Source organism: Cryptotermes secundus, unplaced genomic scaffold (assembly GCF_002891405.2).
Source record: "Cryptotermes secundus unplaced genomic scaffold, Csec_1.0 scaffold73, whole genome shotgun sequence".
Taxonomy (NCBI): Eukaryota; Metazoa; Arthropoda; class Insecta; order Blattodea; family Kalotermitidae; genus Cryptotermes; species Cryptotermes secundus.
In genome coordinates, this window is record NW_019738871.1 from 1,953,531 (window position 1) to 1,965,994 (window position 12,464).

General features: G+C 39.0%; 2 protein-coding genes across 5 annotated transcripts in view; both read left to right on the plus strand.

Moving 5' to 3' along the window:
* LOC111871061 (medium-chain acyl-CoA ligase ACSF2, mitochondrial) overlaps positions 1 to 2,130 on the plus strand; it is a 74,511-nt gene extending 72,381 nt beyond the window's left edge. For 3 of the 4 annotated variants that reach the window (XM_023863817.2, XM_033754094.1, XM_033754092.1), the window contains one exon: positions 656 to 2,130. In XM_023863817.2, coding sequence (XP_023719585.1) covers positions 656 to 784 — 129 coding nt within the window. In that variant the 3' untranslated portion in view covers positions 785 to 2,130. The remainder of the gene's footprint in view (positions 1 to 655) is intronic. The other variant, XM_033754093.1, reaches the window with a different exon arrangement.
* Positions 2,131 to 5,405: 3,275 nt separating this feature from the next.
* LOC111871055 (RRP12-like protein) overlaps positions 5,406 to 12,464 on the plus strand; it is a 32,811-nt gene continuing 25,752 nt past the window's right edge. Inside the window, exons 1-5 of the mRNA XM_023863805.2 lie at positions 5,406 to 5,635; positions 7,069 to 7,246; positions 7,960 to 8,086; positions 10,189 to 10,371; positions 11,895 to 12,011. Of these exons, the coding sequence (XP_023719573.1) occupies positions 5,506 to 5,635; positions 7,069 to 7,246; positions 7,960 to 8,086; positions 10,189 to 10,371; positions 11,895 to 12,011 (735 nt within the window). The 5' untranslated portion in view covers positions 5,406 to 5,505. The remainder of the gene's footprint in view (positions 5,636 to 7,068; positions 7,247 to 7,959; positions 8,087 to 10,188; positions 10,372 to 11,894; positions 12,012 to 12,464) is intronic.

The window sequence follows — 12,464 nt, forward strand, 5'->3', positions numbered from 1 at the left end:
CCTTTTTTGGAACCTAAAGATATGAATACTATAAGGGGAATTACCCCAAAAAACCAAACCATAGGTCATAATTGAATGGAAGTAAGAAAGGTAAATCATTCTTAATGTACCCTGAGACATGTAAGATTTTAGGGCTCTAATCGCGTAACATGCGGAGCCCAGTCTAGACATTAACCAATCCACATGTCCATTCCAAGACAATGTGTTATCAATAATAAGCCCCAGAAACTTAATATTTGTAGTGCTAACAATCCGATCATCATCATCCTCAATATGAATATCCATCGGCTGGCGGTTCTTAGTCAGAAATTTGATAAAATGTGTTTTCTCAAAATTTAATGACAATAAATTATCTTGAAACCAATCATTTATGTTTTTAAATATTAAAGAAGCCTTGAATTCATAATCAGCAGACCTAAGGTTAGTAATGACTATGCTAGTATCATCAGCATGATGATTATCTATGTCATAATAATGAAACTGATAAGCATTCCACCATTAATATGTGAAACAGTTGCATTGCCTAGAAAATCATTACGTATAAAGCTGTACCACACTGTAATACTGACATTTTCCACAGAAACTAAGAAATTAGTAACTTAATTTGTAAATATGAGAATGGTTTTATAAATATTGTGGTTCTTATTGTTTGCAGATTGCACATTTCAAAATTCCACGTCACATTCGATTTATGGCAGACTTCCCTAAGACTGTTTCTGGAAAAATCCAAAAGTTTAAACTTCAAAAAATGGTTTTGGAAGAGAAATCGCTTGGAACAGGATGAACAGGAGTTTCACCTCAGACTGGAGAAGGACCATTTTGAAATGAGTATTTTACTGTTCAGTGTATAAATTTAATGATGCCAATAGTTTCTTTTGACAGTCCAGGAGTCCATTTCCTATTTCAGTCACTCATTTCATCTCATTAATTCAAATCCAGGGATTAGACCATCAGGCCTGTTACAATTCAGAATTAAATGTGAAACTGTGAATTCATTTTAGACATGTATGGCTCCTTGAATGGCGAATCGGCTGATAGCAAGATCTATACATTTCCAGATTTCCAGGATGACACAGCTGCAGAGAAACATGGACTTAATCCATGCCTAGAGTGGGATTTGAACTTTTTGGTGCCACTGTTTGATCACTCCAAGACATACTCCTTCAACCATGCAGCCACTGTGATAAACTAATTTTCTTTTAATTTATATTATTACATTTGAATCATGTTTTCTGTGTTTAAATGTTGACTGGAGTAAATTAGTGGCATCCTAATTACAATTAGATTTGTATTCCATTAATTATTTAATTAATATATAAATTGATAATAGTTACATTTTGTTGCAACAGATGCTACCTCATTATCTGATTAATAAAAAAGTGACCTGAAATTTTAAGCCTTTTGGTTTAGAGAGGTTGGTAGTCACTAGGATTAATCTTAATTGTTATAAATTCTTAATCATAAGAACTGAACATACCATGAAATCATCAAATACCTGTGTGTTAAGCCAAATTTTAAGCTTTGAAGTTTGCACCATGATGACTCAGCTGAAGACAGAAAAATAATAGCCATTAAAAATGTCTGTATATTGAACATTCATGATATTATGTTCCTGTGTCTTTTCTGTACCTCTGATTAGTGTGAGCAGTGCACTATGGCAATAAAAAGTGAAACATGGATTTGTTATGGCATTCTCTATCAGCTTGTTATCATGATGACTGTTTATGCAGCATTTGTATTTTGTGGATGATGAGGAGGAGGGTGATGACGATGACAGTGGTGGTGGTGGTTGTGATGATATTCTATTCATCTGTCTCTCATTCTCTTTTAGAATTTTTAGCATAAAATAAGGTCTGAATCTCTGTATGCATGTCAAAGACTGTAACATAAAAACACAGTGAGGGTTCAAATCACAAAGAAGTCTAATGCCTCATGAAATAGAAAATGTATTTACTTAAAGACTATGGTACAAGCAAAACTCAACCCAAAACAAAATAACTGCTTTGACAAATGAATAGAAAATAAAATTGTAAATATAATGTGGTTCAAAATGAAAATAAGACATTCTGATACAGTCTATGCATCACCTGCCCATACCAAGGTCCCCCCCCCCCTCAATTTACAGGATAGCAAAACAACATATAGACCAGACTGCCTGCTCAGGAAACAACAAAAAACTCAAACAATTTTACAGTGGATATGAGGTCATTGGATTTTTTTCAGTTGCACTATGGCCCTGGGGTCAACTCAGCCCCTAACAGAAAGGAGTACCAGGAATATTCTTGGAATGTTCTTGGGAGTTAAAGGGCGGTCGGTGCGTAAGGCTGACAAACTTGCCACCATCTGTGAGCAGACTGTCTAGAAAATGTGGGAACCTCAACATCTCACAACCCTATGGGTCTCCATGGCCTGTTATGGTGATACCTTTACTTACTTACTTCCTTACCAGACAGAATTTCCAAATTGATCTCCCAGTGCCAGATGTCTGCAAGCTGTGAACACAGAAGAACAGCCACTGGCCCTGGTGTGAGGGGAAAGGGGAGGGGAATGCATGTGCACAGAATGCATAACTCGAATGATGGACAGGGTGAAAGGTGACTTGTCCTATGTCATGTATAATGATCCATGGATGTGAAGTGAATAAATAAATAAATAAAAGTATACAGATCTGTACATGTGCTCTGGCTGGCACACATGAACATAGTCTGATAATTGCATTTTATATGCTATGTTGTGTACAGTGTCAGTTGTGATGTAATATTTGTTTACATACTATGTTCCTTTGTTTTGTCATATGCATGGTATTTCCTTTCACCACTGTATGCTAGTGTAAAATCTCACTTTGAGTAGTACAATATTTTTATGCTATAGAGAAATTGTTACATGACACAAAACCTTCCAGCTTTGTACATGGAGGTTACGGAGTTCAGTGTGGATTTCATTACATACAGGCCTTCATTTTAGATCAATTGTTTTTTATTCTTTTCTGCCCTGTGTTCTAAAACTGCCAGGCCCTTTTTATATCAACCCCCCCCCCAAGTCTTCCTTCATATCTTTAAATATATTAAATAAGTTTTTCAATTATTCATCCTAGGCCACTGAGGTTTATCATGTTCAACAGAGTTTAAAGAACCAAAAAATCTACTCGCTTTCCATATACGTCTATCTGAAAAAGTTTATTCTTAATATTACACAATTAAATGACAGTACTTAAAATTTAGCAAAATACAGAGGATTTACAGTTTGCCTTAGAAAAGCATAGCATATATTGCAGAATTAATGTTCTGCCAAATAAGAAAGCTCCATGGAAATGAAAATAATGGTTGTGGAGATATTAATTACTATTGTTAAACATTAGAATAATTATTGAAAGAAAAGTGGCAGTTACAAGAGCGTGAGATTTCTACTACTGGACCTAGACTATTAAATATAATAGATTACTTAATTTGCTCACGTTTCTATTACTCATTATCAGTATAACTACGTTGGTCGTACCAAAAGTCATGAGCAACATTTTTTTGCATGCAACCTGGGAGCAGCAAACGAAAAAGAGTATGGTGGTAGGTGGAACCAGCTGTTATGTTAACCTTGAGTGTCTTTGTGATGTCAGTAGCTTGCATCACGTGACCAGTATCACTCCTAACAAAATAGCCGACAACCATATGTCGTTTAGCCAGTGTGCTGTCATCGAATTTCTTGTGAAAGAGGAAATCCCTGCTGCAGAAATTCAGCAGAGACTTCAGCATGCTTATGGAAGTCTGTGCGAGCAGTGTTCGAAGATGGGTGAAGCATACCAGCATCAAAGATGAGCCTCGGAGCGGTCATCCTCGAACAGCCTCAACTGAACGCAACAAGGAGAGAGTGGATGAGATCATTCAAGATGACAGGTGTGTGACTGTGGATACAGTATCCTGAAAACTTGGAATAAGGCACAGTGCAGTGCAGTGCAGTACAGGAGATGATTGAAAGCTTGGGCTATAGGAAAAATTGTGCTCGTTGGGTCCCGCAGTTATTGACCTAAGACCACAAAGGTCAGCAAAATGCCATCACCTCAGAACTGCTGCAGAGATATCGACACAGAGGCGATAACTTTTTGCTCTGTATTGTGACAGGTGACGAAAGCTGGTTTCACCATTTCGAGCTTGAAACGAAATGGCAGAGTATGGAATGGTACCATTTGCATTCTCCATCAAAAAAGAAAACAAAGACAGTGTCATCAGCTGTGAAGGTGATGGGCACAGTCTTATGGGATGCAGAGGGGTTTATTCTGGCCAAATTCCTGGAACCTGGGCAAACCATCAATGCTGCTTGTTATGTCCAGACGCACAAGCTCCGTCGTGCATTGCGCGATAAACGTCCGGGACGAAACATCATTATCCTGCATGACAACGCTCACCCCCATGCCGCTCGCCTCACATTGGAAGCAATTGCATAGATGGGGTGGGAAGTTCTTCCACACCCCTCCTATAGCCCTGATCTGGCACCCTCCGACTACCATCTTTTCGGACTTGTGAAGGATCAGCTGCATGGACAACGTTTTGAGACAAGGGAGGCAATTCAGAAGGCAGTGAGTCACTGTCTTCGGATGGCTGGAACGGAATTTTACAGAAGGGGAATTTTCAAACTACCAGAACGCTGGGAGAAATGTGTATAAAGTAGTGACGATTATGTGGAAAAATAAAGAAAGGCCTGTAGATTGAGGTGGCGTATTTGGTTTGTCAATAATAAAGCATGTTACTTTACAAAAAATTGTTGCTCATGACTTTCAGTACGACCCTCATAAGATTAACACTGTAACTTTAAATACATTCGACTTCCTACTGCTCTGGGGCAGTAATGGATAGATCAGCTTGCAACGAATAAAAACAGAGATGTACAATAGACTACCGTGCCGGATTCCTTGGGAAGTTGTAGAATTTAAGTTCAGTGTATTGGTACCACTTCACCCATACCCAAATATTTTCTCATATCCATTTTTTATTGGAAGAAGGAATGTAAGAATATGAAATGGTTTGGTGTCCACGTGTACCTTTATGCTTGAAAATGGCCGAGAAAATCAAGTTTCACAGCGATACAAAATCAGAATCCAAAATTGCAGCCTAGCAGACTCAGGGCACTGCCTGGTTTAACGAAATCTTTTAATTTTCCCGCTATGTTGAGCAATGGTGAGATTGGTTTAAAGCCGTAGGGATCAGAGCGAGCATAGGCCATCTTTCATGAATAATTGGAATGATTGGCATACACATAGCACAAGTACGAGTAACTCCCAGGCTGGGTACATAGATACCGCTAGTGCATGTGTCCCGGCTCCGAATTCCAGTTGCGTCACCGTTTCATATGATTATTTCCCTTCTATGGGTTAAAGGGAAATATTTGTTGGATCATATGGCTGTCCTACATTGGCACGTAAGTCACAGGAATTTTTCGAGCACGTGTTTAATGTGGTAGTTGTGTGGGGGAGTGAATCGTGTGGAGAGTGGATAGTGTGGCTAGGACTAGGACATTATGGCTAATTTCCGTTATAGAATGAAAGGGAAAGGAAAGCGATGGAAGAAAGGACACAGTTCAAGTTCGAATCCTGAAACCAAAAGACATAGAAATGTTGCGAAGTCCAGATTCTTTCAAGAACATCCTGGTAAGTTCAAGAATTTTATACGTGACTGACTTTGCACGTGATTTTTAATTTTAGAATTGAGAGCACCACCCGATGTGGTATTCAGTATATTCGTAATTAACCTCGTACATTTCAAGAACTACGTCAGGATCATTTCCAGTTGCTCCATTTTGAAAGTTTCAGGTTTTACTGAAGCCATTGCCATCATAAATTAAGTACTGTGTGTCATATTTAATGTTTCCCCCCCCCCCAGAATTGATCGAAAGACTGGTTAAGTAGGTTAAAGTAATTGTATTATTATCATGAATTAGTGAATTAAGCTGAATTGCATGTTCGTTTAGTTGAGGTTGGTCTCTCCGTCATCATTCCGACTCACGATCTTGTCTCAGTGGTTTGTATTACGTTGCTCTGGTACTCAGCCTTAATTTAATATCATCTTGACTAGGCCCAGACTGCTTCCTTTAAAATACTTTGCAGAGTTCCTCATATTATCAGTCAGCCTACCATTTGTTGCTGTATAGTCTTAAATGCTGATGGTATTATAAAATAACCCCCCCCCCCCACAANCCATAAAAACGTATTTTACTGTATAAGCAAAATATTTCATTGAATTAATTTGTTGTTTTGGCTATTGCAGTTGACATAAAAATTAAACCTTTTTTATTCAAACATTTGTTATGAATCTTTTTAGTGAACTGATATAAATTTTGGCATTTTAAAGCATTGTAATAAAATAAATGAACAAAAATATTCTGTGGCAGTTGGCCTAAAAACTAACGTTTCAGAGGTTTGCATCCACATCATTGATTTTTAAACCAATATCAACATGGCTAATCACCCAAGAAGATTTTGATACATTTGTTCACCCTGAAAGCTTCAAATTTTATACCAATAAATGAAGTTTGTTCTTTCATTCATTTCTTTAAAGTAATCTCTCCACTGTATGAAAATTCTGAGGGTATAAATAATAAATTAAAAAGAACAGAAATTTTTAAAGTTTTAAAAACAAATTAAAACATTATTTATCACAAAACTGTTTTTATTCTCTGCAGGAGTTTTTTTGGTAACAATGATGGATGGTAGTTTTGTTGTTCGGGTTGGCTCTGATGTGGTGTGGATGTATATAGTTGGTATTGCTTTATATGGGATTGTTGGGGGGCGTCATCCTTGGTTGCTAGCTTCAGTGGGGGGGGGGCGAAGATCCTAAGATGATTGTATTGGTTTTAGTCTTGTGTATCATTTTGTCCATTTCTAAGAGTTGCTGAGTTGTAGTGTTTTAGATGGCTTAAACCGACTTGTGTAAGAGTTTATGGGTGTAAATAAATTATGAATTAAATGCCTGTATGTCCACAGAAGTTTGCTGCCAGGGAGGAAGAATGTTTTTTGTACATTTCTGATATGAATAGCCAAATTGTTCACTGACTGGAATGAGTGCCTGTGTATTATACTTTCAGGGGAAGGTAATCTGACATCAGAAGCACTGAAGAAGCATGATGCCCTGCTGGGAGCAGGTAGAAGTGGTTCAGAACAATCACAAGATGAGGACGGAGATGCAACTTTTCGAGGAACTTTCAAAACATTTCAGACATTTGCTAGTGACTGGAGTGAGTGTTCAAATGTGTCATTTAACAAGTAAGTACACCCACCACTTAATTCTGAACTAAATGTGATGGCATACTGATGATTTGTCTGAACATGTGAAACCAGTTCAGGATTGTCTCAGGTGTCCTAGGGGTCTGTAGCCTCCCACTAGATCTTTCTTCTCTCACTTCATGCAACAAATCTGGTGCATTTGAAACTTGGTCTGTAAGTTAGATGCTAGCTTACACATTCCATGCAATTGGGAGGCCATAGCTCATTTAAGATTTTGTCACTTGGGCCAGTTCTTTATGGAACCAAGTGACTACCATGATGCCCCCATAAATAAGTCTTGCATTTCATTCGAAAGTGTAGGATAAATAAGGGGTCAATTAAAGGGGAAAGACAGTGCAGGGGCCGGATTGTGGCCCACCCCTCGTACGTACATAGATGCTTGCTTTTCAAAATGTGCAGAGATGGGTTCTTTCTCTGGGGTTGTGTACGTACGTAACTATTGCACTCTCACCAGTGCTCAAAATGATGTAGATAAATTCACCATTTTTTTTAAATGTACATATGTTTGCACACCCACACACAAGCCACACACAGCTTGGCACTGTTCCCACAGGAGTCTTGCCCACAGCAGGCAGCAGGTTCTTGGCCCTCCGCAGTATGAGTCCGGTGACTAACCACCTGAATTATGACATCACAATAAATTTTTATGGCTTGCAAGTAATGGAATTAAAAGAGCACCTTCTAATGAACAGGTTGTTGAAGGGGTTCTGCCCAAGTTCAGCACTTCATAAAGAGATGTTGGCTGTTTTGGCTGCTGTTACTGAGGTCATCAAAACTAATGGAGGCAAAGAGACCACAGTTGAATACCTGGGTGCACTGGTGAGTGTATTTCAGCAGTAATAGCCAAAATTTGAATTCATGGTTCAATTTATTTTTACTTCCATATGCAATTGTAGTAAATGGCTGGCATCAATATCTCTTATGACCATCTACAGAGTTTGTTTTGGCATTGTAATTTTTACAGATTGTATATAGTTTGTAACACCTTGAATAACATAACTGTTAGCCTTCATGAAATTCACATATCTTTAGTTCTGTATTGGACACTCTCCTCCTCCCAAGTCCTTACCAATTTACCACCATGATCTTCAGTTGGTTTCAGATACTTTATAATATTTGCAGTTGAAGCACCATTTTCAAATAATTCATTTGAAATGGGTAGAACTTATGAGGTTACTTTTCTTTAATCTTAACACATCTGTTTACAGAGGCTAGGAGAAATGATAAATTAATAATTGTACATATTATATGAGGCTTAGAGGCTTGTTCAGATAAGCTATGGAGGTGAATGGCATTGTATTGTGACTGTATTGCATCTTGATGGGTTCATTGTTTTTATGTATGTGTTTATGTATTTTGACATGTTCTATATCCTATGGCATGCATGACCTGAAAGAGATCTATGGAATTTAAAATAAAGTGAAAGTGAAAGTGAAGGGCAGTGTTGCTGCATGCTTGCTGGTTGTTGAGCATGTTCATATATACAAATACCGAGTTCTGATGAAGAGAATATGTAAAGTTAGCAATTGATTTAATTAAAAATAATGTGACATGTTGACTGAAAGAGACAGCTGTTGCTAGGTTATGGCACAGTAAACACGTGATGTCATTAAACAGTGAGCTGTTACTCTGCAATAGGCTCCATTTTCTGTGCAGGTCCACCTGAGGCTATATAATGAGAAACAACATGACAAGTCAGTTACAAGTCTATGACTGCAGGAATGCAGTTGCTCTCCCCCCCCCCCCCCCCCCAAAACAACAGNGATGCCAAGACAAACTAATTGGCGGTAAACTGCCTATTGTAATGTAACTGAAGTTAGTCACATTTGTGTGAAGGTGGGTTTGAATACCTCCATGTAGCCCTGTATGTCATACAAGGTAATGAAAAAGGAACCCAGTGCCTAGTGGTATAACTGCGCCTCCCTGTTCCTGGGGCATATAAATGTGGGGACCTGGCCCTCCTGGTTGGGGGAGTCTTGAATCTGAGACAGTAAAATATAATCATGAATCATGTGGGACTTGAACCCGAAAATGACTGCACTGGTGAGGGCCAGCAACAGTTGTGACAGACTTGCCCTCTCATCAGAGAGGGTGCCCCACATCAACAAACCCCCAGCTATCTGACAGGAACAAAAATCTAGTCTTGGGCCCCAGACGGAGCTTGACACCAAGACTGACTGGCCACCTGTCGGTTGTAACATAACTTTGACCCTGAAGTCAGTCAGTCAGTTATGAGTTAGTAGTGAGGTGTTAGACAGCCAACAATGACATGAGTATGGAAGCAGAGGTTAGGAACCATGACCGAGCAAAGCATAATGAAGATGGCAACCAAATAGTTACCAGCAAAGATACTCGTATAAGAGGCTGAGACATAGCAAGTGCTGTAGTGATCTGTCAAGTGTGTAGATCTGGGAAAGTGTTGTAGGTACTTGTAGTATGAGCTATAAGTGTTCACAGTAAATCCAGTTGCCAATTCAAACCCTGTGTTTAGTCATTAACACGTGACAGGAAACCCTACATCTTAGCCTTGATGCAAGTCTGTGATACTGTATGCACACTGCCTGTTCCACAAGCTTCTTTGCTAAATCTGTTTCTGCACGTACATGAGCTGATGACAGTTTCTTTATAAATGTATACTCATTGAAATTAATTTTCACTTTTTCATTTTTGTAGTGTATATAAAAAAGAACTATGATTGTGAAAAATAGTTATCTGAAGATTCTGACTAAGAATTCTCTCTGTGCATATTGTACATGTGCTGTGCTAGTAACGGAATGCACAGACAATATGCAGTGCTATAACCTAAGACATCATCTATATCATCATGGCCATGAAAACGTCAGATCTCGTATCAGCAAGTGCTTTATTGATGAACTCTCATATGCATTTATCAAACAATTTTTGTGATGGTTCTTTTACAGATGACAACTCTAGATGTTTGTGAATCAGAAGAATCAGTGACTGCTGTTGTCATGCTACTTGGAATGGGTATTAAGAAAGTGCCAAGTGAAATACTGAAACTCAAATACTCTGAAATGGCCAAAACTTTTGTCACCTATCTTGGGAAGTTTGCTGAGTCAGACAACACAGCTCTTCTGAGATCGGTAAGTGTTATGAGGGAACATTGCAAGTATGTCATCACAGTCAACTCAGCAGAATTCAGGAATTCATTTCATGAGCCTGGATAGCTTGGTCAGTATTGCAGCAAGCTGCAGGCGGGTGGCTGGGGTTAAATTCTTGGCAAGGACAATAATTTTCTCTTCTCCACACTGACCCTGGGTCCCACCCAGTCTCCTGTGTGATGGGTACCAGGAACTCTTTTGCTAAGGGTAAAGTTGCCTGGAAATGCTGACCCCTCGCCTCCATCTAGTGGTGAGATGAAGGATATTGGGTCACCTTCACTCCCCCATGCATCATGGCAGGGTGCTTAATTATTCAATCACAGGGACAGCTGTACTTGTTTATGAAATGTTTAGTTTTTTATCCCATTTGCAAAATTCTAACATCATCTTTCAGGACATTTTGATCTTTGTTAATGCACTGTTGCCATATCTAGTCCTGAAGAATCTCCACCAGGAAGTGACTAGTGACAGCAGACTGAAAAGACTTAGCATGTGCTGTAGTGATTTTCAAAGTCTAAAAATTAGCGATTGTGTTACAGTAACATGTAGTTATGACCTGTAGGTGGTCAGTAAATCCAGTCTTCAATCCAAAACCCTATCTATAGTCCCACCCAGACACCTGACAACTGGTGTCAGAAGTGGCTGGATTGGAAACCTCAGTAAGAAGCTATATCATCATACTAAATAATGAAACAAATGATGGAATGCCTGCTGGCCAAGATGGATGCCATCCAAGCAAAAATTGACATAATCTAATTGAAATGAAAGAAGACATAAGAACCAGCCAAGCCAAGGCAGACACCACTCTGAAGGAAGTGGAAGAAGTGTTGATAGCAAGGCTGGAAACCAAAATCAAAGCCGAAATAAAAACATATAGTGAGAAGTTTGAGGTTCTTAGATGTACTCTCATCTCAGGCCATGCCATAGCTCAAGCGGTTAGTAGCTAGCTTCCCACTGCTGCAACTCGGGTTTGATCCCCGCTCTGGTCAAGTCGGATTTATGGTGAACAAAGTGGTGCTGGGGCGGGTTTTCTCCGAGTATTTCGGTTTCCCCCTGCCATTCTTCATTCCACCAAATTCTTCATCAACATAATCACCTGGGGCAGGAACAATAGGCCAATCAGTGGCCTCCATGCTGAGTGGACACAACTGGACTCCGCCCCCCACTAAGCAAATTAAAAAAGAATACACGGAGAAACAACACAGCAAACCCAAACGGCTGATCGATACTCTCGTTTCCGGGATGGATATCCATCAAGCCAGGACAGAGACCTAAAAGAGGAAATAATAGCCAACATGGACCCGCATCAGGAAAGGATGAGAGCCAATGAATGTTTGGCCCTATGTTCAGAAAATTGAGTTTGCAATCCTATATTCAGTCATGCCCCGGAAGAAGAAATAATTAATCATCTGTTTTTATGGGAAGCTTGTTTGAATCTGAAGTATGTGTAGTCAGTCTAATGTCCCATAGTATACTGTGACACTGAGTAAGTTCTCTGATTGCAGCTGATTGGTTGTCTTTCCGTGTTGCTGCAAGTGCAGGAGGTTGCAGTGTGGTCCAACCCATCCACTTTACAGGTGTTTGACACAATACTAACCTTCACAACACACTCCAAACCTAAGGTAATATTGCAGATAATTTTATAATATCCATATTAGATTTAATTTTACCGACCACACAACACGTTTTTTATTTACCGTCACACTACATGTTTCGACCTCAAGAGGTCATCCTCAGGTGTACGAACACAGTTTCACAATCACACGCAATCACATTTCGTTTTTCCATTTATTTTTGATCCTGTATCCTGTTCAGGTCCACGCTCAAATAATATGTGTCAAGTTCTTCTTATAAAATATAAGTTAAAAATACAAATGTTAAAAGTTAAAATTTAAAATTTAGTTAACTGTAACTAGTTATATTACCACTTGGTTAATAAGTTCATGAAATAAACTTCAACTCATCACATTGACAGCACTTTCACTTTTGAAGGTCTTGTTGTTCTTCGGCGTCCTCTGATGTTGGATCTATTACATTCCTTGCCGTGATGGCTACTGATTGTCTTGTTTGTTGGG